The sequence below is a fragment of the Scomber scombrus genome, chromosome 16, assembly GCF_963691925.1.
Source record: "Scomber scombrus chromosome 16, fScoSco1.1, whole genome shotgun sequence".
Taxonomy (NCBI): Eukaryota; Metazoa; Chordata; class Actinopteri; order Scombriformes; family Scombridae; genus Scomber; species Scomber scombrus.
The window spans coordinates 15,592,942-15,614,136 of NC_084985.1; the positions used below are offsets into that span (position 1 = coordinate 15,592,942).

The 21,195-nt window shown below is 39.7% G+C and overlaps 1 protein-coding gene and 1 long non-coding RNA gene across 2 annotated transcripts; one reads left to right on the forward strand and one right to left on the reverse strand.

The window, feature by feature from the left end:
* Nucleotides 1-818: 818 nt before the first annotated feature.
* LOC133996362 (uncharacterized) lies at nucleotides 819-13,814 on the forward strand. Its single transcript, XR_009927213.1, has 3 exons — nucleotides 819-838; nucleotides 6,454-6,519; nucleotides 13,801-13,814. It is a non-coding gene; the product is annotated as an uncharacterized LOC133996362 (long non-coding RNA).
* On the reverse strand, nucleotides 2,299-6,792 carry cibar1 (CBY1 interacting BAR domain containing 1). Its single transcript, XM_062435914.1, has 8 exons — nucleotides 6,535-6,792; nucleotides 6,323-6,391; nucleotides 5,891-5,992; nucleotides 5,713-5,718; nucleotides 4,780-4,884; nucleotides 4,436-4,549; nucleotides 3,527-3,646; nucleotides 2,299-2,710 (listed from the first exon to the last, which is right to left on the reverse strand). Exons 1-8 carry the CDS (start codon nucleotides 6,790-6,792, stop codon nucleotides 2,603-2,605), a joined length of 882 nt encoding a protein of 293 aa, XP_062291898.1. The 3' UTR covers nucleotides 2,299-2,602.
* Nucleotides 13,815-21,195: the final 7,381 nt, after the last annotated feature.

The following is a 21,195-nucleotide window of genomic DNA, read 5'->3' on the forward strand; positions in this document are numbered from 1 at the left end:
CTCTTCCATTTAAACACACAGATACACACTTGTCATTGGGGATGACTGCAGCGAATCAGAAGGGGAGAGGAGGGAATCCTTACCTCTTTGTGTGCCCTATCTATAGGAGATCCAATCATAAGCTTCTGCACCACTGATACTGACTCCATTAGACTTGACCTATGAATCACTCCCCTATACATTCCCACTTGAGAATATATGCAGCTTTAGGAGGAAAATGTGGAGAGGTGTGTATGTAAAATGCCACGTCTAGACAAGGTTTTAAATCTGTGTCAGCCTCCTAGTTGCAATATTGAATCCCCACCTGTTTCTCGGTGCTAACCTGGCAAAGCACATACAAAACATTGGCTCCAGGAAGCTCTGTTATGGATCTAAAGGACTAAACAGTCTTCACACACCTTACAAGCTAATGCACTGTTCTCCTCAACTAAGTCATGTTTGGTTTATGTTTGTCATTGCTTTGATAAAACTGCACTCTCATAAAGGTAGTGGCCAAAGCAATTGTGTGACAAAAATAAAATGTTAATACATACATACATACATACATACATACATACATACATATAGTAAATACATTGCATATCCGAATGTCTTTGTATCACAGTTCAAAGCTCAATTACAAGGCTTTCAAAATACAATCAGTCTGTTTCTCTAAAGAGGTTACTGATAACAAACACACACACTCGCACACATGCTACCCACAGGTTGAAAAGAACACAATGTCTCCATATCAGTTTCCCCAATTCAACAGTCCAGGTGAGAAAACTTTTAAACAACACCCTCTGGTGGTGGCTCAATAGAAGAAAACAACCAGGAACTGTGGCACCGTATTTCACAGGTAACCTTTCTTAAAAGCCTTATAGTTTTTATTTAGTTGTGTTTTTTTCTTGTAATGTGATTCTGGGTGACAATAGTTGCATTTATTTGTGGATATTAAGGTTTGCAGTTTGCAAAGCTGCATTTGGAAAAACTGCAGTTTGACGATCAAAGAACAAAAACAGGAAGACTTCTGTCAAAGTAAGATCAGTGGCATGAGGCTCAGGGGAAAGGCACTTCATATGAAAGCAGCTGCGTGAGGCAGTGCAGCGGTTGACGTGTGCCGTGGGTGTTAGATTTGATAGGAGTGGCGTGAGGCAGAGGTGCAATGAGTCAGAGTCAATGATAAGGGGCCCTGAGGTTATAACTGACCTCTCTCAACTGTCCTTCTTTTTCCCCATACGCCCACTCTTTTCTCCTCACATCTGGTTCTTTGCATGGGTATCCCTGGTGTTTTTTTTATGCTTTGTTTTTTACAGTAAGTGACTCACAACCACTTCTTGTCTTGTTATGTACCTTTGATTCCTAACTAACATTAAGACTGGCATTTCGTTCACAACTTTCCTCACAATTCCTTTTTGTTTCTTTCAGACCCTTTTCTTTCACCGGCCACTCTATGCTTCTATTCTGTGATCAGGGAGTGGAGCCTTTAGGTTTATCTGCATTTGTAAACGCTCTCTGACTCACTCGTTCACACAAACACACTTCATAGGTGATGACTCACTGCAACACAGGCCATTCAGATCCACAGTATAACAAAGACAAAACTGGTGCGTGAGTGCATGTTAGTGTGTGACTCTGTTTGCATACACATTAACCTTTATATGCATTAAGGTGCTGTTACGCAGAGGGTTGATGACACACCACCTACAAAGCTTTTATCTAACGGAGATAATAAGACTTTTCTGTAAGGGAGGTTTCTGTTGCCCTAATAATTATATTGAAATAAAAGTGTTGTTGCTTGCATGAATGTTCTTTAGTGCCATTAATACAATATGTGCATGTGTGCATATTTGGAAATGTGGACATATTATTACATTTTTGTAGAGATAATAACAAAAATCTGAATTGAGTGACTCATGCAAGACAGATATCAGAGCCATCAGCCAACACACTGGCAGCAACATCCACTGTGACAGACAACACATACTGTAACACACATGCAACTGGCCCCGTAAGGTTCCATATGCATGTACAGAAGCATGTTATATACACACACATATGTATATCCAGATAAGTGCAGACAGTGTGGTGCAAACTGTTCCCTGCTTCATTTGTAACACTTTTGCATGTCTGCGGAGAAGATGAGTCACTTTCAACTGCCGTTGTCACGTAACTACTGTCACTTAGACTGATTCATAGGGAACAATTTCAAAAATAACAATCAACCTCCCTGCTGGCATTTTTATGCAAAGTGACTGAGGGTACACCATGTACTTATTATAGAAAAGCAATCCATTGGAATACTGCAAAACATACAGATTGAGTTTTTTAGTTTTTATTCATAAAGACAAATGACCATGGTTTGATAAAGTGTTTGGCATTGTGTCTATATAAAAATATAGCAAAATAAATGGCTGGAATTACAAAGAAAAATATCAGTAAAGAACAACCTGTTCTTTCACAAAGCAGCTCATAACTACAGCACATTACCACTATAATACTGCTCAGACCACCTGTGTGAGGTGAATTTGGCAATGATACCACTTTTCTTTTATATAACAGTTAATACACCCTTTGACATCCTTTTTTCCCCCCACGTCTACATTTTACATACACTGTACATTTAATTTTCATCATCTGACTCTTCCTCTTCTTCCTCCTCTTCCTCCTCCGATTCATCTTCATCCTCTTCCTGCTCCTCTCTTGTCTGCCGACTGGAAGCTCTTTGTTGCTGTGACAACAAATAAACAGTCACTGTGCAGCTAAGACACTTAACAGGAAGTCATTAAGCAGAGTTTGTTCTTCATTGGAATCTGTTTTCTCTTCAACATTTCTCCCTCTAAGGTTGCGGTTAGGAAAAGAGACAATACAGATACAGGTGCGAACACACCCAAATATGCATCAAGGACACAATGACATTGAACTGCTGAAGTCACATTGTTCGGTAGTTGTTGTGTGTAAACATAAATGTGTCATATGGTATGTCTAAAATCTAATCTGCATTCTGATGACGGGTATGTACTGCAATCTGCCTCTGCTATCAACTATCTCAACAATTCAAGATGCTAAAGTTGAACCTGCCTTTTGAGGCATACTCAGTACAGTTCATTAAATCACATTTTATAACCCAATACCATAAATTCACAAGTTAAAGTGCAAAGTGCAGTATCACTACTAAAGATGCTAGGGTTAAATTGAATGTAGGAGTAAATGCACAATGTTGCCGGCATGCAATGACGTGTGGAAATTCAGATTGGGAGATGGTTGGGGTGATGTTTGGCGTCAGCATTGGCACAACTGATAAGACACAGTGTTATCGAGCACCAGCCTCTACTGGTATGAGGAAGGTTTAAAAAACAATTTTTAAAAAGGAAGCAGGGAATTTTTTCATTTCATCATCACGATGTAACCTATCCAACTGTCAAAGTGGGAGATAAAAAGCATTTGCCATTACAGAAACTTCTTCAAAGAGGGATCTTTTGGGGGAAGTTTTGGCATCAGAGAATGACAGTTGGTATTAAGGATCTGTGCACTTTGTGCATCTTACCTGTAAGGTCCCTGATGTGCTCAGGAAAGACCCAGTCCGATCGAGGGAGGTTTTGGAATTAGCTCGCACTATGTCTAAGCGTGACTGGTAGTCAGGGGGGTGCAGCGAACTCCTGAACACCTGCCAAAGACAGTAGGATGTGCTACACTTTATGTAGATTTAAAAAAAGAATGAAAGTATTAAGTTAGGCATGTTAACAAATATTATGGGTACTTAATATTACTGTTATATAACACCTGGAGTCTCAGGACAGAAAAAAAAACACACACACACAAAGAAGAAATGCTCCATGATCTGGAATATCCAGCTAATCAACAATTGGGCTGGTGATGTCCTTTAGTCACAGATAAACAAAGAGTCAGGGAGTATGCCTCTGATAGTGCAACAAACTCTCATTAAAACCTCACCAATGATTTTCCCTGTGTAGAAAATAAATTCCTCCCGGCTTCTCGATCAGGATTATCTTCATGCCAGTCATTGTGCCTTTTTCAGATGATTCAATCTCCCTAGCTTGGTACAATGAGTCATTGAAACACAGCCTTGTCTGGGTGAGGAGTTTCACTTCAATATGAATGGAAGGCAGATGATTCAGTGCAAAAACACACAGATGAAATGGAAAGGCGTGGAGGAAAATAGCACAAGGGCATAAGCAGGAGGAACCTCGTTCGATGACTACCATTGATCCTTTGTTTTCTAACTACAGGCAGAGTCTCTTAAAATAGTTAGGCTAACCTCCCACTGAATTATAAACAGAAGAAAGTAGCAAGCGTATATCTGAATTGTGCAGCAGTGACCGCAGATTACTTCACAGTTACCACATCAATTAAAGGGTGTGGAATAAATAGTATGTGTGAGCAATAAGTTTATGATGATTCGTCACGGTTAACCTTTAGCAGAGCCTCAGCCTACCTCCAGGTCTTCCTCCTCGTCCACACTTTGAATGCTCTGGTAAGCCAAGGTGTACACCTCTAAAGCCTTGGCATGGAAAGACATCTCCACTGTTACAAACTCACCAAAGATCCTCTATGGGGGCAAAAGCAAAGGGGATATTTCAGTGCTTAATAGGCTTTGACACCTGACACAGAAATGACAAATAATAATAGTTTTAACAACTGAGGGAGGATTTAGAGTGTGGGCAGGCGACAGAAAAAGAAATCACCACTGTCTGGTTTCACTTCATGGTCATCCGCTGTTTCAACATGCGTATATTTGCAATTGAAATTGTAGCTATAAAATACAGAGTTGCAGCAGACCTTAATGTCCCGGATCTTTTGCTTCTCAAACTCGTCTATGGTTTCCTCCAGCTGCCTGGTGGTCCGTGTGGCATCCATGGTGGCTCTCTGGAGCTCACTCTCAGCCTGATGAGAAAAAAAAAGAATATACAACATCCTACAAAACATATCAGTCTAACAATAAAGGTTATGACTAGAGTTTTTGAGAAAAGCATCGGTGTACAAACATAGAGATTCAACAGCATCCTTTAGTACTTGTTGATACGATGAATTAGGAAATTAATACTTTAAACCCAAGTTAGCTTTTTTTGGGGGAAATATTCAAAGCTCAGTGTCAGTGGTGTGAAGTACCTGAAACCACATTTCTAACCTTCAGTTCCAGTGCAACATGCGCCACCTATCGGCAAGAAATAGTAGAAATGTAGAAATGCTACAGTGCTAGACAAGGAAAGGAGTAGCGTTTGCAGTTTTACACCTGTGTCTCCCACATTCCTGCAATTTAGGACCTCAACTACACACAGGTACACACAGAAAACAGGAGCTATAAAAGTGGGGCTGCTCCTTATTTATTTTTTTCCTACCTGTGGCACAGGTTGTCATGTGAGGAACTCATCTGACAATAATACCATGTGCAGAATCAATCGGTCATTAGGTCAGTTTGTGTAACAAAAATGTGTGACTTTGTGATTGAGTTACAAGCAAGTTCAACGAGGTGCCACACATCTGACACAGGAGAGCGGAACAAAATCAGTACATGTCAATACATTTAAAAACGAAGCATTTGTTGAATGTGGTCTAAAGTAAATTTCTGACATCCTGGATGTTTTGCTGTAAAACATGAACAGAGTTTAATTGCGTTGGATCTTCATTTCAAAGCAATTCTGATATATTTTATGTGTTTGTGCTCATACATCACCATGAGATGATGAGATGCTGAGATTACACTGAACACACCTGAGACTGAAGGCTTGGTCAAGGAAACACCATAAATATATTAACATGTGGACAAGGAATAAGCCTGAACCCAAGATGCTACCTGCACATAAACAGGTGTTTTTTGTAACATTAAAAGTAATTGTGTCTATTTGATATTGAAGAATTTGAGAATATAAGAGAAACACAGCAAGGATACAATGATTTGCCTGTCTGAGGGGTTTCTCTGTCTTGTCTTCTCAAGCTGAACCATCTGTTTGGTCTCTCTCTCTCTGGCACTCTGAGTTGTCTTCAGATCTTCCTGCATGGATGGAGAAGCACAAAAGGACACAGTTGTGATTATGAGAACTAACAGCGCTAGTCAGTTATTTATAAACCGTGTCAGATTGTTTCAGAGCAGAACCTTTAAAATATTTGGTTTATCTCACTATTTCCTAATCAAATCATGACATAAATTCAGCAGATAGATTAGAAAAAATGGTGTGGATATTTTCAAAAAATGGCCTTCTCATTTTTAAATGAGACACTTGCTGCATCCTGGTAGGTCAAGACACATTTTAGTCTCGAAATGCATGCAGCTGCAGGGGAAGGGGGCTGTACTTTGAAACTGCTTGTGTCTTATTCCACTCACCCTTTTACGTTTCACTACAGCTCCATAGCTTTTCAGGGGCTCTATGACTTTGGCTTCAAGTCTTTCCACCTGCAAAGCAAATAACTTCAAGTTAGGTCCTGTCTTAAACACTGTTCCTTGTTTCCTCACAGTCACTCGACAAATTCAGACTGTGGTTGTGAAAATGAAGTTATGACCAACATAAAAAACAGTGGGAGGTAAGTTAGTTTTACCTCAGCTTGGCGGTAGTCTTGAATCTTGGCCAGGTGGTCAGCAAACTGCTTCATACCTCTCTTCAGGTTTGGTGTTTCCATGTCAGCATATAGTCCGATTTCCCGAACTAGGATGTCTGCCTTGTCTCGTAGCCTGGCTGTTTTACGAGCGTAGGCAGCAAACATTTGGCACATCTCTCCAAAATGTTTCTCAACATTGGTGATGTTTTCCTGGATCTTTCTTGTCTGGTTGTCCCTGGGGAGGGTGAAGGACAACATAACAGCAGTAATCAAATGGTAGTTTAACAAAGTGTATGATGACACAGTTTATTTCACATACTTGTGCAAGGAAGAAATAACAACCCTTTTATCTTGTATAATAAGTCATTTGATTATGGGCTTTCTAAATCTGTGTAGCAGGGCATCATAACCAAAACATCTTAAGAGTGTAATGTAGCGCTTTGTTTTCAAGATTGTTTCATAAAGTCTCACCATCGTTTGACAAACACAAAGTGTTAGTTACACTGTGAGAAAAGGACATCTTCCTGTAACGTTAGCATGATTGCTTTATTATGAGGATTATGAACTTAAAGTTAATTTTTTGCGAGTTGTGGATCATGAAGAAAAGTCAGTCTGGGTATAAACATGATCTTCAATGTCCACTAAAGGCGGTTTTTCTTTTACACCTACTAAAAAACGTAATCATTGTTATATCTGCAGGTAGTGTTAGTTAGCGTTAACAACAACGCTGTTTGATTTTTGGCACCGCTAACGGTAATTTACCAATGCACTTTCCTCTACAACTAGCAGGGTATTTGTTTCAACATGTTTTAATGCATTGAATATCTGTTACCTTGCTCTTGCGTCGGGCGTACGACTCATCTTAGCCGAAAGGCAGTGAATGAAATGTAACGTTATTCAGTGTAGAGACAAATTTATCAGCCCCAGTTTTAACGTTAGCTTTGCTAGCTGCGCTTCTCCTCTCAGGCTAGCACGCCAGGCTGCCGTTTCCATGGAGTCACGTAGCGTTTCCGCTTGAGGAATGCATTCTGGGAATTTGAGTCGTTTGTTGACTCGAGGCTATAACTGTAAACGTATGAAGCTCTAAATCTTGATTCCCTATGAAAGAAATATAATTTTCAATAACCTCTTATTTTTAATGATTGTATTTATATTTATACATTTATTTTTTCTGTATTAGAATAGCGTATGAGCACACTAAAAAAAGAGAGAGACGGGAACTCGGGAAGATGAGGTGAGGTAATACTTTGGAGATTTTCTTGAAGAAAACCACTGTGAAACATTGTATTTGCCTCCCACAGTGATGTGATAGTTGGCCCATAAAGCAGTAGTCAACATTTTGAGGTGCCTGTGATACTTGGTTTTCCCATGTTATGCTACTATTACATTCCAGAGGTAAACATTATGAGCTACTAAGGAACAATACAATAGTTTTAGTTACTATCTAGGTTAACAAGATGTTATATGGCCAACTTATACATTCGATGTTTTTTTATAGCTAGGTCAAACGACCCAACAGTATAAAGCAGTTAAAATTGTAACTCCCTTCACCAACTGGTTACTTTTACTAAGGTGAAGGATCTTAGCCCACCACTATTCTACTGTGAAATCTTCTCTACATTGCAAAATACATAGCTCTGTCTCTAGTTTGAAAGTATGAGCCTGCAAAATGTTTTATCTACAGTATTTGAGAAGTGTATACCCTAACTGAGACTTCTTATTACATGAGTAATGATGTTTTCATTGTTATGAATGTAAGTGTCATTCATCAAACACCAACATGTTTTAAAGTGTCCAACATGTTTCACAGTTTTATTTCTGACATTCTTATTTTTACATCTTGTATAAACATTATTCTTAGGTGTAGTTTGGAAAATCTATTACATTTTTATTACATTTGATATTACAGTTTGTCTGTTTGGCTAGTATATCCATCTCTTAATTTCCTGTTACACCAACATGGGCAGGTTAAGTACAAGACTATGTGACGGCTGCTCTCATATGTGCCATCATAATTAAAATGCACTGGGCTCTCTGAATTCACTTATAAATATTTGATTGATCTTACTGTATCAGTTATATTGCTTATTAACGATATTAAGTAGAGTATTAAACAAGCTATTTGATCATCTCCATGGCTACTTCTCTGAGCAATAGCAAATGAATATCCCAAATATTTGTCACCTTTCTATAGTTTATATAATTTCCGAAATAGATCAAGGTACACTGCCGACATTAAACAAAGAGCCACAAATAGTCCTTTTCAACAACAGCTTGACTGTTTTTGAACTGGTGCCAAGAGCAGACTTTGTGATTACTGAAATGAATGGAGGCCTCATTGTAATTCCCTCCTCTGTGTTTGGGAATGCATGAATGTCACCAGCTGCCACGTCTGCTCCTCTGTGGAAAATGTCCAAAAACCTTAATTATCACGCTTAATCATCCATGGGATTGAAGCAGGGGAGATCCCACTGTAACAGATTGGCGATGTAAAACACGGTCATTGCATTGAGCTGTGTGCCTGGAATCCCAAGAGGTTCTGGTTTATACTCTCTGGTACAGCTGATGCTGGTAGATTCTTTTCTTAATGCATCTGATATAACCTTCCTCTACTAAGACCGATGGGTCACTACACCTGGATGTTTTAATACTTTCAATGTGATTGTGAGGCATAATTGTATTCTGCATGTGTACAGTTCTCATGTACATTCAAATAACCACCCCCTGTTTTATGCTGATTGTAGAGTGCTGTTAGGCATTCTGAAAAGGACCTTACAGTATCTAGAAAATATGTAACACTCCAATTACAATAAAAGAGACAACAGACAAAGCAGTCTGTTTCACCAGTGTAATTGCTTGGCTCAACCACATGATGGCGATGTAACTCCATTCATCACTTAGACTAGGCCACAAATAGAAATTTGCATGGTTACAGGTGGACTCTAAACCGCTATGAATCTTTAGACACAAAAAACTAATACTGACTCACATCACTCCTCACTGTCTTCATCATCACATGTTTACATTATTCAGGACTCTCTGGCAGTAGACTCAAAATTCTTAAACATGAAAAAAAATATAACAGATGCCTGTCCTGCTACCGTCCTACAGGATCTGTGTGTTGAAAGAAGCCTGGGGCTGTTCAGTTATTTGCCTTGGCTGCTTGTAAATGTATTCAGAAGTGGTGGCATCTTTTTACACTCTGCATCTGACTTTCTTAAAGAACAGATGGTGTTGTTTCCAAACTACCAATTAGCAAGGAGAGAGTAGCAACCACTTGCAGCAAGCAGCTCTCTCTGCTTCTTTCATGCTCTCAGTTTCTCTCTTTTTTTGTCTTTATCCCTCTGTGCCCTCTTGTTCCATCTTCAGCTATCTGTGTTTCTCTCTCTGCCTGACTTTCTCCCTCTGCAACCCTCATACTACACTGGAGATGTGGTGGCCTGCTGCTGCTGAACAGATTGGGAGTGACATATGTCAGACATGGGGGGACTTAGTGGGGCAACCAAGTATGTGTCCCCCAGCGTGATTGTATATATGTGTGTGTGTGTGTGTGTGTGTGTGTGTGTGTGTGTGTGTGTGCGTATGTGTGCGCGCATGTTTGTGTATATACTCTCCTCCTTCACATTCCCCCTTCAGGTGTGAGTCCTGGTGTGAAGACCCCAGACTTGAGGCTCTCCTCCCACACAGAGACTCACATACAGCTTTAGATTTCCCATTAATAACAAGTGGGAGTCTGTGGGAGGTTTGTGTGTGTGTGTGTGTGTGTGTGTTTGTGTGTTTGTGTTTGTGTGTGTGTGTGTGTGTGTGTGTGTGTGTGTGTGTGTGTGTGTGTGTGTGTGTGTGTGTGTGTGTGTGTGTTCAGGGACGCTGAGGATTATGAACAGCGTGATATCTTGTTTGCCACTTGGTGCATAAAATGAAACTACAAGCCAAGAGTCAATATCTCATCATGCTGATTTTGGCTAACCTCACTCTCCTTCCTCTAACTGCTACATTCCTCTGATTTGGCAGAGGGACACAGCACTACTCTCACAGAAATTAACCCTGAAATATCTAGTGGGAAATATATCTATCCTATGTGCTTCAAACTCAGTTCTCAGTGTTATAACATTTAACCAGTCCCTAAATTAAGAATTGATCTCTCATATGCAATTAATTGCTTCTCTGGAGAATGTCTAAATGGAAAAAGCAAAAAGTCCCAAATCTATCATACAGAAAATGAAGATGTCAGTCTGTTTTAGTTCAGGTTTTACATCCAGCTAAACTTTATTACAGCAGAACTGTCATCCATCCCATCTGCTGTCTTTGTAACGTTTTCCATATACACTGACACTGACATCACACAAAAACACAATGTCACAGATTTTTTCTCCACTGTGCTCAGACAGCTATAATACATTTCTTCTGAATCACATATTTGAAATATGAAATTCAGTGATATTCCCCTTTAACTCCAGCAACCTTGAACAAAAGTCCTCCCTCTGCAGTTAAGTGGGTGCTTGAAGGGCAAGCCAACGCAGACACGGTCCAGTGCTTTTATTGACCCAATGAAAAACCTCTTTGTGTTTCCAGGGGCTTGGAGCTCAGGTTAGGGTCTTTGTTGTCTGCGTTCATTAGTGTCTCCTTCACCATCTCCCTCTCTCTCTCTCCCTCTCTATCTCTCTTACTCCCTCCAACACCTCCTTCTCTTAACTCCCTCACTCTCTCACCACTGCTCTTTTCCCCTGAGGAGTTGGAGAAGAAAATGTCACCAGATCAAATTAGCGGGAGCCTCCAACACAGCCTGTCTGCCTCTGTCTGCTTATTCCACCGAGTGATAGTTTCAGTCATGGAAGTTTCTGTAAGTTTGTGTATGAACTTTATATTCCCCAGGTATGATACTCTATGACAAGGCACATATAAATGCTTGTTTCTTTCATGTTTAAGGACATGTCAGTAGACGCTTGTGGTTTGGTCAACCTATTTAAAAGAATAGTTCAACGTTTTGGAAAACACACCTTTTACATTACTAATTCATAGTAGTGTAGCTAACCATTCTTATTGACCAGATAGATATGATACGATCAATCTTTTCATCTAACTCTCTGCAAGAAATCAAATAAACACATTAATAAAATGTTGTACTGTGTTACTCCTTTAAACATGTTAAATAATTTATATATCACTGTCATTATCTGATTGAATGAGGAAGGCAGCACCTCTGCATTCTGAGAAAGCCTTGATCTCACACCCACTTCCTTTTGCAGTGTCACCACCACCACATAACTTATTCATAGCACATTTCATATTCATAGCCTTCTTTACTTCACTGAGATGCATCAGACATACAGAAGTGATTTCTCTCCCAGTCTAGCGTTATTTACCTTAATGCATTTTAGTAGAGTGAGGGGGAGTGTTGCCAGACGTCCAGCTTTGCAAACAGATGACTTTAATGCATGTTAACCTTGGTAGCGGTAAAAAGCCTCAACATTTTTCCTCTTAAACCATACATTGTCCATCAGAGTCCATTGGGGGTAAACTGGAGCACTTCCAGGGCTGCTCACCCACGGACCACAAAAGGCCACTAATTGAAAATGACCTCAGACTACTGAAAAAGAGCGACAGGCTTGCAGAGTTAAATGTGGTTGCAGTAACAATATTATGTGTATGGGTGTGTATGCTCATGTATGTTTTATACAGCAGGGTGTTTGTAAGGTTGCATTTTTGCTGAATGAACATGATGTTATAGGCTTAAACAATTTTTCGTGAAAAAAAAGCAGAAACAGAAAGAGAAAAAATAATAAACATCAAGAACCCAAGAGATCGGCAGCAAGAGTGAAAGGCAAGGCAAGGCAAGGCAGTTTTATTTATATAGCGCATTTCATACACAGTGGCAACTCAATGTGCTTTACATAAAAGAAACATTTAACAGAAAAAATTGAAAAAAACATGGAATTTGAGAAATAAAAATAAAACCCAATCATCCAACACATACACCCCCCCCCACCCCACACACACACACACTAATAATAAAAACAAAGTACAGAAACATAGAAAGAGAGAGAAATAAAATACTATAATAGAGCATTAAAAATAAGATTGCATTACACACAGAAGTCCATTTTGTGCTCCATCACAGCCGGATGAAAGTGGCCACTGTCCTTCTGCCATCAATATGCAAATGGCAAAAATGGCCCTTGAGTGCGGGAGCAGTTCCCTCAAGTGCATTCATTAGCCACCGTTAGCATAATTGATTCCCAGTCCTGCCATAAAACTGGTCACTCCCTGTGCCGCTCGCTCTGAAGGATCCTCTGGGGACTTCACAGGCTAATTTCAATCATAAATCATTAAAGGACACTACTAGCCAATGGACTGTGCCCAGGCCCCAGAGACATGCGAGTAACAGTAATTCTGTCACTGATGTCTAAATCATCGATGTGACATACAAAGGTGCCTACAGGCTGACATATCCTACTCTCCACCTCTCTATCCTCATTTCTTAACTAGGTGTCATAAAAATGTTTGTGCCCTTTAATTAGGTAACATGTACTTAGCAATATGTCAGAAATGCAGTTTTTGGATTTGTGCCTGAAATGATTTAGGTTATTGCATAATATTTTATTAGAGCGAACCTAACTTATTGTTGTGATATTTTATAAAGTCTTAATAGTTGTAGCAAGAACAACCCACACACACACACACACACACACACACACACACACACACACACACACACACACACACACACACACACACACACACACACACACACACACACACACACACACACACACACAGTCTCTTTCTCACACTCCCTGATGTGGTCTAAGATAAGATATCTGCCAGACCAATGCCATAAATTGTGGACACATTCCTGAAGTGATTTCACTCTGTATTTTGGCTTTGTTTAAACCCAACTATGAATTTATGTGGAAAAGCTGTCCAACTACTCTGGAATTCTGCTAATATTACTCAACAAATGTTTTCATGTACAACTCCCATAAATTAATTGAGTTATCCACATCCAGATTTAATGCACTACCATGTGGGCACACTGCCATCAAGTGAGTATCGATAGTGAGCTCTTTCTAATAATAATAATAATAATAATAACTATTGTATTGTATTGATTAAATTAAGTTAATTGAGTTAATTAATCACAATTTTCATGCAGAAATAGGACAATGTCATGTTTAAAAACAGTGTTGATCGACCATAGTGATGAGTTAAAGTATGTGACTTTGTGTGTAAAACCTCAATGTTTATCTATCTCTCTCCACTCTACAGTAGTGGGACTGCCATCATCAGCTGAAGACCTCTGCTGCCTGACTCTTGTTGTGCAGCAAACAACTGCATTTCAGGAAGCTGCCTGGGGAGCGACGCCTGCAGCAGAGGCACTGCAAACCAACTTCAGAATCATTTGAAACCAGTTCATCCCTGTAACAATGCTCCAACAAATAGGGAACTCCACATTTTTTTTCATGATAAGAGTTGATGTGGAATAGATCTAATCCTCTTAGAGGTTACAGATTCCCGTAGCGTTCCACCATTTTCTGGTAACTCTGAATCACATACCTCATGTCACTATCACCAAACTAAGTGATCAGTTTATCATATCGTTTAATCTTTTTGTACATCTGTTTGATTATTTTCTTCTTTAATGTACTCCTTATTATTGCTTCATTTAGTCAGTTATGGATAGACATTTAGCTACAGTATAAATAAATGTCCTCATTTATTGGACTGTGCGTCTATATGTGTGTTCTTTAAAGCAGAAGACAGATTTCCCTGTTTTGAGAATCACAATTTTTGAATATGATGTATTTATTTTCCTTCAGTTGAAGGTGGTGTCCCAATTATTAACAAGAGCAAACATTTTAATTCTAAGTGTGGTCATAACATAGTTTATGACTGTGTTTGTGAAGTTGTCTAAGAATAAGCTTTAATTTGGGTTCTACTCTGCAGTCAAAGAAACTTAAAGGTTAAACAGGCTGCAGTTTCAGTTTTTCAACCTGTCTTGTGTGCATAACCAAACAGAAAATATTTATATTAATATTTTTATAATATTATATAAGACCAGTGAGTATTCTATGGGGTATACCACATGACTTACTTTGGTAATTAAATGAACATCAGGACTGCAGACTAGTTACTGAGGAAGTCATGATAGCTATTAGCTTCAGCTGTATTTCTTTCTCCGGCATTACAATTCAGAGCAGGTGCGTAGTTTATTAAGGCTCCTATTAGAGAGAGAGAGACAGCCACAGAGTCTGTACGGCAAAATATATATTCCATTCTTTCCATCCTACCATCCCTCCATCTGTCCATCCATCCATCCCTCCTCTTTACATGCTAATTAAACTCATCAACTTTTGCAGTGAAGGTTTCCAGCAGCTCAGAGAAACAGAGAGTGAACGAGAGAAGCGAAAGACAGTGGCATGCTCATGATGTATCGCCACCTTGCAAAATAAAACATATTCATAAAGAATATTCATTACCTCTACCAGCCATCCCCCAGATGGCCAGAAAATTGGCTTTGTGTTGAGATGTGGATTCAGGCATGCATATTAATGGAAGACAGATGTAAACGCATATTCATATTCTTTGGCTCCTCTTTTTTGTGACAGGCAAAATGATAATGCATCCACTTAGGAGAGGGGGAAAGGGGCTACATCCAGGAAGCAATTCACCTCTAATGTGTTGGTGGGTTATTGGCTTTTTGTCAGTCTGGCAGTGTGTGTCCCTGTTTGTGTCTAGTGTGTCTTTCTGTGGATTTGTCCCATCTACATGTTAAGTGCTCCCTCTTTCTCTCTCTCTCTCTCACACACACACTTACGCTGTAGCTTTTAGGTTTTGAGGTACAGGTCACCGCTACCTCATACATCAAACATAGTGGAATGTGTTGATCTGCAATTTAAAACCTTTCTGTCTTCTTTATGTAGGGAATGCTGAAGTGTGTTTGCACTTTAAGGTGTATACATTTACAGTCATGCAGTAATGACAGACTCTGATGAATGAAATCCTTTGAAATGACGCACAAAGCTGTGTTCCCTTTGAATCTGTTATGTCAGACACTTTAACCACCATTACTACTGTACTATAACCATTTATGACCAACAGTTAGGAAAACTGTCACATGCTAATTCTTATTTATTTATGAGTCCTCATTTGTTTTGAAATCAAGATCTTATCTCCACTGCCACCAAATGCTGGTCCCACTGCTTCCACAAGAGGACATTAGTGCTCTCTCACCCTTTGAGCCCAGACCACAAACTCTTCCATTTCACCTCGGATGGCTGCATAAACTAGGCATTGCTGGTATGTAAATCCTTATAGTCATAAAGATTCACACAGTCAGCGAAAAATAAGTTCATTACAGCATAGATAGATTTTGAATACAGCAGTGAGTGTCTGTATTTGTGTGTAAGCTTTTTGAGATATTTGGAGGCAGACAAATATGACTCCTCATACTCATACAACTTTTTTTTTTTTTGCTTATTATTCTCATTATTTATTATGCAAAATCCATTCTTTCAGTATTTATGTAAAACATCACTAACATCCATGAAATGCGTTCTGTAGTTGCTGCTCCAGTAACCAACCACAGGGCTATCTTATACATATTAGATCTCATCTCCATGTTACAGCCTATATATGTCACAGTGAGAATAGGGGAGGTTTTTAATAGAAATGGCCTCATAAACCCCCAATCCTGTAACAGAGCATTGCTCAATTGGAATAAAACCTTCTTTGTGTAAGTGTGTGGCAATATGGAAAATTAAAGGCAGTTAATAAAAAGCAGTGCTAAATCAATGGGAGCCATAAAAGTTACAGGGTGATATTAAAAATGTGGGGGGTGAGGGGGGGCAATAGTGGCATTAACACGCTGGGCCTGAATTATCATGTTAATTTAATATCCAGTCTTCAAATGAAGCAGAAAGCCCAATAAAGGTCAATTAAGCAACTAGCCTCTCATCTCCATTTAGACTTTTATGGCCTCATCTAAATCATGAAGCTGGTGGGGCTAAGGGGCCCCACTGGCTGCTGGAGACCTACGGGACCCAATGAGGGCATGAGCTTTTCGGAGTTTGGATAGTTTGGTTTGTGACAGCACTGTGATTCTAGTGACTTCTTGACCCTAATAATAATTTTGAACTATAGACGTTATTATAACTGCTGCTCACACAAGATTTACACATCCAGGTCTAATTTTTTATTCAGCACAAATGCAGCTGTTGGAAGCATTGTTGTATCCAACATGAACTTTCTATCCCCGTGGATTTAGATGTGGGTGGTGTGCATGCTTTTGGTTTCATCACTGTGTGCCTCAGAGAGAAAGATAACGTCTTACATCTGTGAAAATTGTGGTATTGTCAAGCTCTACTTTTTCCAAATGAAATGTAAATTTCCTTCTCATTCTTCTCACATCCAGCTGACAATAATTGACCACTCACATCTGCTTATTCATCTCTTCCACCTTTTTTAGCTTGTCACCATCTCCTTTCAATAATTCCCTTTCTGTACATCTTTAATCCCATTTCTGATTCTTGCAAACTCAACTTTAAATACATAAAACAAAAAAACAGTTCATTGTAAACTCAAACCATCAATCATTAACACAAATTATTTTAATCAATATTAATGCTAAATGTATGTCAAAACCAATCAATTTCTTCATGAAAAAGGATGCAGATTTTGTGGAGTCCAGTCTCATTGAAATAGAAAAAAATGTAATTACCATTGATCAGGATTTTGTTTTATTTAAATAATGAGTGTGCTGCATTCATTGACATCTCAAATCACATTTGTATTCATATATGTATGCGACATTGTATCTTCTAGGGTCCAATTATTGTTTAAGTCGATCTTATGGCCAGAAAAATCTGCAAATTTATCAAATAACTGACCAAAATAATGACAACTTACTTATCCTCCTCACCCTAATAAGAGGGGTAACTCAAGTTTAATATTGATTACCACTGACGTGATCGTGACTGAACAGTCAAAGGAATGATGAATAATTCCCCTGTACGCACAATATGTATCGACCACATTGACCTCATCAGGCAGGACGGCTGCATTGACTTGGCTTTATGCAGATCTATAGTCTTATGAATAAATCATGCTGAGCTAGTTAGAGCTAGTCTTTCAAGGTTCAGTTAATAAACAAAAGAAGGAGCTTTGGTATTGTGTGACCTGAAACACAATACTGTTTTAATTGCCTCTGAGGACAGTGGCATCATGTGGATAAAAACTCCTCTAATGTCACTTGACAGAAAATGAAACTATTTTGATAGTTTATTCCCCATTTAAGTCATTTTCTAAAGAAAAAATGCTCAAAAGTAATTGCTTTCAGCTTCTTAATATGTTCTGGTTTTCTTAGGCTTTAATGAAAGAATACTGAATATCCTTGGTTTTTTTTGAAGATGTAACCTTGGACTCTTGGAAATTCTAATAGACATTCTCCACCATTTTCTAAAATTTCATAGACGAAATGATGAACTGATTATGAAAGCCCTGTTTTAATTAAAGCGAGTATGGAAGCATACGTTTGTGTTAAAAAAAAAAACACAACTTCTCCAAAATATAACTTGAATGAAGATATAAGTTATATATGGTATGTATGAAACTCTCTTACTGGATGTGTATCCTGGGTAGATATTCTTCTACTCACTGAAATTTACAGTTGATAGCGATTGCCATAAATACTATAGCAAACAGCAAACAGGTTTGTTAGATGCTGGGCATGAGTCTGATTTTGATTATCCCATCTTAATAGTGAAGATCCAAACAACTGATGCTAATGCCTTGGGGCGAAGCTAAAGTACAAACACAGCTAATGCCTATGCAACACTCCCATCATTCGTGAAGCAGCAGTTGAGATGCACACATGGCTTGTGCATCTTTAAATACACTCTATCCGTGAAGCATCCCATACAAAATGCATAATATGCGACAATTCAGCAAAATGTTATCATGGAAAGTGAGCATCCTTGTTTCGTTCCACATGCTATGCATCTGGATAGTGTCTGGGCACATTACATGAGTGAATGGGTTAGTGACCCAGATACTCTAATGGGATTTTAGGTGTCTAAAAAATAGAATATCTTTTTTTCAACTCTGACAGATGTTCCTATTTGATAATTACATTAAAATCAAACCAGTAAGACATTGATATGACAGACATATCATATAAAAATGACTATACAGATGCATTAACATGGTTTTTTCAGATGATGCTAAGGTTTGATGGTGTTTTCCTCAAGTTGCACAACACCATAATGAAACATTTATCTTGTGCATGGCTTCTGCCTAAATGCTTAAAGTAGTTTTGTTCTCCCCTAGTCAGTTTCTTCTTGGGCCTTTGTTTATGGGAGGAAATAAGATATCAGATATTCCAGTACACCCAGAGAACACACACACAAAGTCTGCTGCCTGAGCATTGCCTCTGAAGCCACGCTGTGCTGAAGGCAATCTGTCTCCCCCACCCATAACGACCATCTGTCATTAGTGTAGATCAATGGAGATGATAGATGGGGAGTGCTTGCTGTGCTGACAGAAGAACTGAGACAGGAGTCCAGGAATGACCACGGTTATGGTGCGTGGTCCTGACCTAGTGGGCAGAAGCCCTATTGTTAATGTTGCATCCGTGCTGAGGTTGGGTTGATATGAGCTTGGACAAAAAAGCTACAGACTGCAATTCAAATCAATTTCAGTCAGTTGTCTGAGAGTTGCATATGTTTGGAACACTCACCCACATGTCTTTACTTCTGTGCCAGAAGTGTTATAAATTCTCTCTGAATAATCAATTTTCCTAAGCACTTTGTAGGTTATTCAAAGCATGTCATATGGAGTTGATGTGAAACAAGGCAATAAAATAGGCAGAGAATGGACTGTGGCTCGTCTCCCTCTACACATCTCAAAGCATGACATCCCAATAACCAGACCAAACCAGTTTGGATCCACTGGGTGAAATCAAGAGGACTGGACATGATTTGATGAAGCCCATTTCACACTTGCTGAGAGAGATGGACGGTCCAAGGCCTGTTGAAATCCCTGGGGTTTTGGACAAGAGCATCAGAGGATTTTCAACAGAAGTCATTCTTAACACAGAAGAGTACACAAAATGAAGGGCTTTTCTCCAATTTTAGCTACCAAAATTTAATTCTGTGGCAACAGAGGCTCTATCCCTCATCTGTATTCCATCATCACTCTCTAATATTAATTCAGCTTCTTTGGCTTCTTCGTCTTCTTTTCCTTTTCCAGCAATTTGCAGCTATGACTTGATGAGAATGAGAATTCCTTGTTTTGATATTTTTTAGATGAGATGTTAACTGTAGCTGTAAGTGTGACTTCACCACACACACACACACACACACACACACACACACACACACACACACAAACACACACACACACACACACACACACACACACACACACACACACACACACACACACACACACACACACACACACACACACACACACACACACACAAAACAGATAAATGGAATAATGGAATAAAAAAAGGTCATACCAGATCTGATTACTCTCTCTGATTATGCTAATAAAAAAAATCGTACGATGACACAAAAACCACATAGTCCCCTGGATACAGTCTTACTATTGCACATTTATTGACACACACTCAGAGGAACACACACACACTTTCCTCTTTTATACACCCGGGCAGTGGGGATTGCTTCGGAAAAACAGCACCTGCTCCTCCATTTGAAAACTATTTAGGGAGGCATCAAACTCTATCAGGGCAGGTCTGATTGCGGTCGCCTCTTCACAGTCCCCCAATCACTCAGTGAGTCAATTAGCCTCCTGCCCCCCACCCCCTCCACTTACACACTCACACAGACACACACACATACAGTATGCACACACATGCACAACAGACTCCCATTCCCCTCCGTCCGCTGTGGGTTCCGCCAGGGAATGAGAGTCCATCGGCGGCCTCCCAGCAACACCTGAGGCCCCCCACCAACCAGCCCAAGCTCCCACTCCCTTCACCCAAAGTCAGCTAATAGCGGTGCTCCAAGGGCACCTGAACCACAATGGCATTCAATTCACGCCATTGTATCCCTTTTACCAAGCCTCATACCAGCGACTCAACAGCTATTTAGCAGATGATGGGAAAAGAAAGAGGGAGTGGAGGAGAACGAGGGTTAGGGAAAGTAGGAAATGAGCAATGCAACAACAGGGGTGATGCGTCTGCTCACCTCTGAGATCATTTACTTGTTCAGAGGAGGGGAATTTGATTTTGCCATTTGCTGTGCATGTGTTTGTGTCGGTGCTCGTCTTTGGAAGTATTAAGAGAGTGTTTGCGTGCTTGCAGGCGTATTTCCCTGTTGCATCCACTTTCACCTGTGTGTATGTGTGTGTAGCCTGCGTTTCATCGAGTCTTTGGGTTAGCGGGCGGCGCTCTCTCACAATCGCTTATTTATTCAGGGCCTTTTGAAATAATCGAGTTGACACATCTGTCAGATGGTGAGAGGAGGAATGCTAAAAGGTCACCGGGCGAGGTACCAGCTGCTCCTGCACCAAACCTTTCCTGCCTCCAAATAGCACAGTCATTACACCACAACAGATGGGACTCCTGCCTTTCATTTCTGCCTCCCTCACACACATCCATGTGCACGAACAGAGGGGCACACACACAAATGTAGCAAG

Coding starts and splice junctions, on each gene's coding strand:
- cibar1 (XM_062435914.1), bottom strand. CDS start 6,792: ATGTTGTCCTTCACCCTCCCCAGGGACAACCAGACAAGAAAGATCCAG. Junction 6,392..6,534: donor AAGACTACCGCCAAGCTGAG/GTAAAACTAACT, acceptor TTTGCTTTGCAG/GTGGAAAGACTTGAAGCCAA. Junction 3,647..4,435: donor ACGAGGAGGAAGACCTGGAG/GTAGGCTGAGGC, acceptor TGTCTTTGGCAG/GTGTTCAGGAGTTCGCTGCA.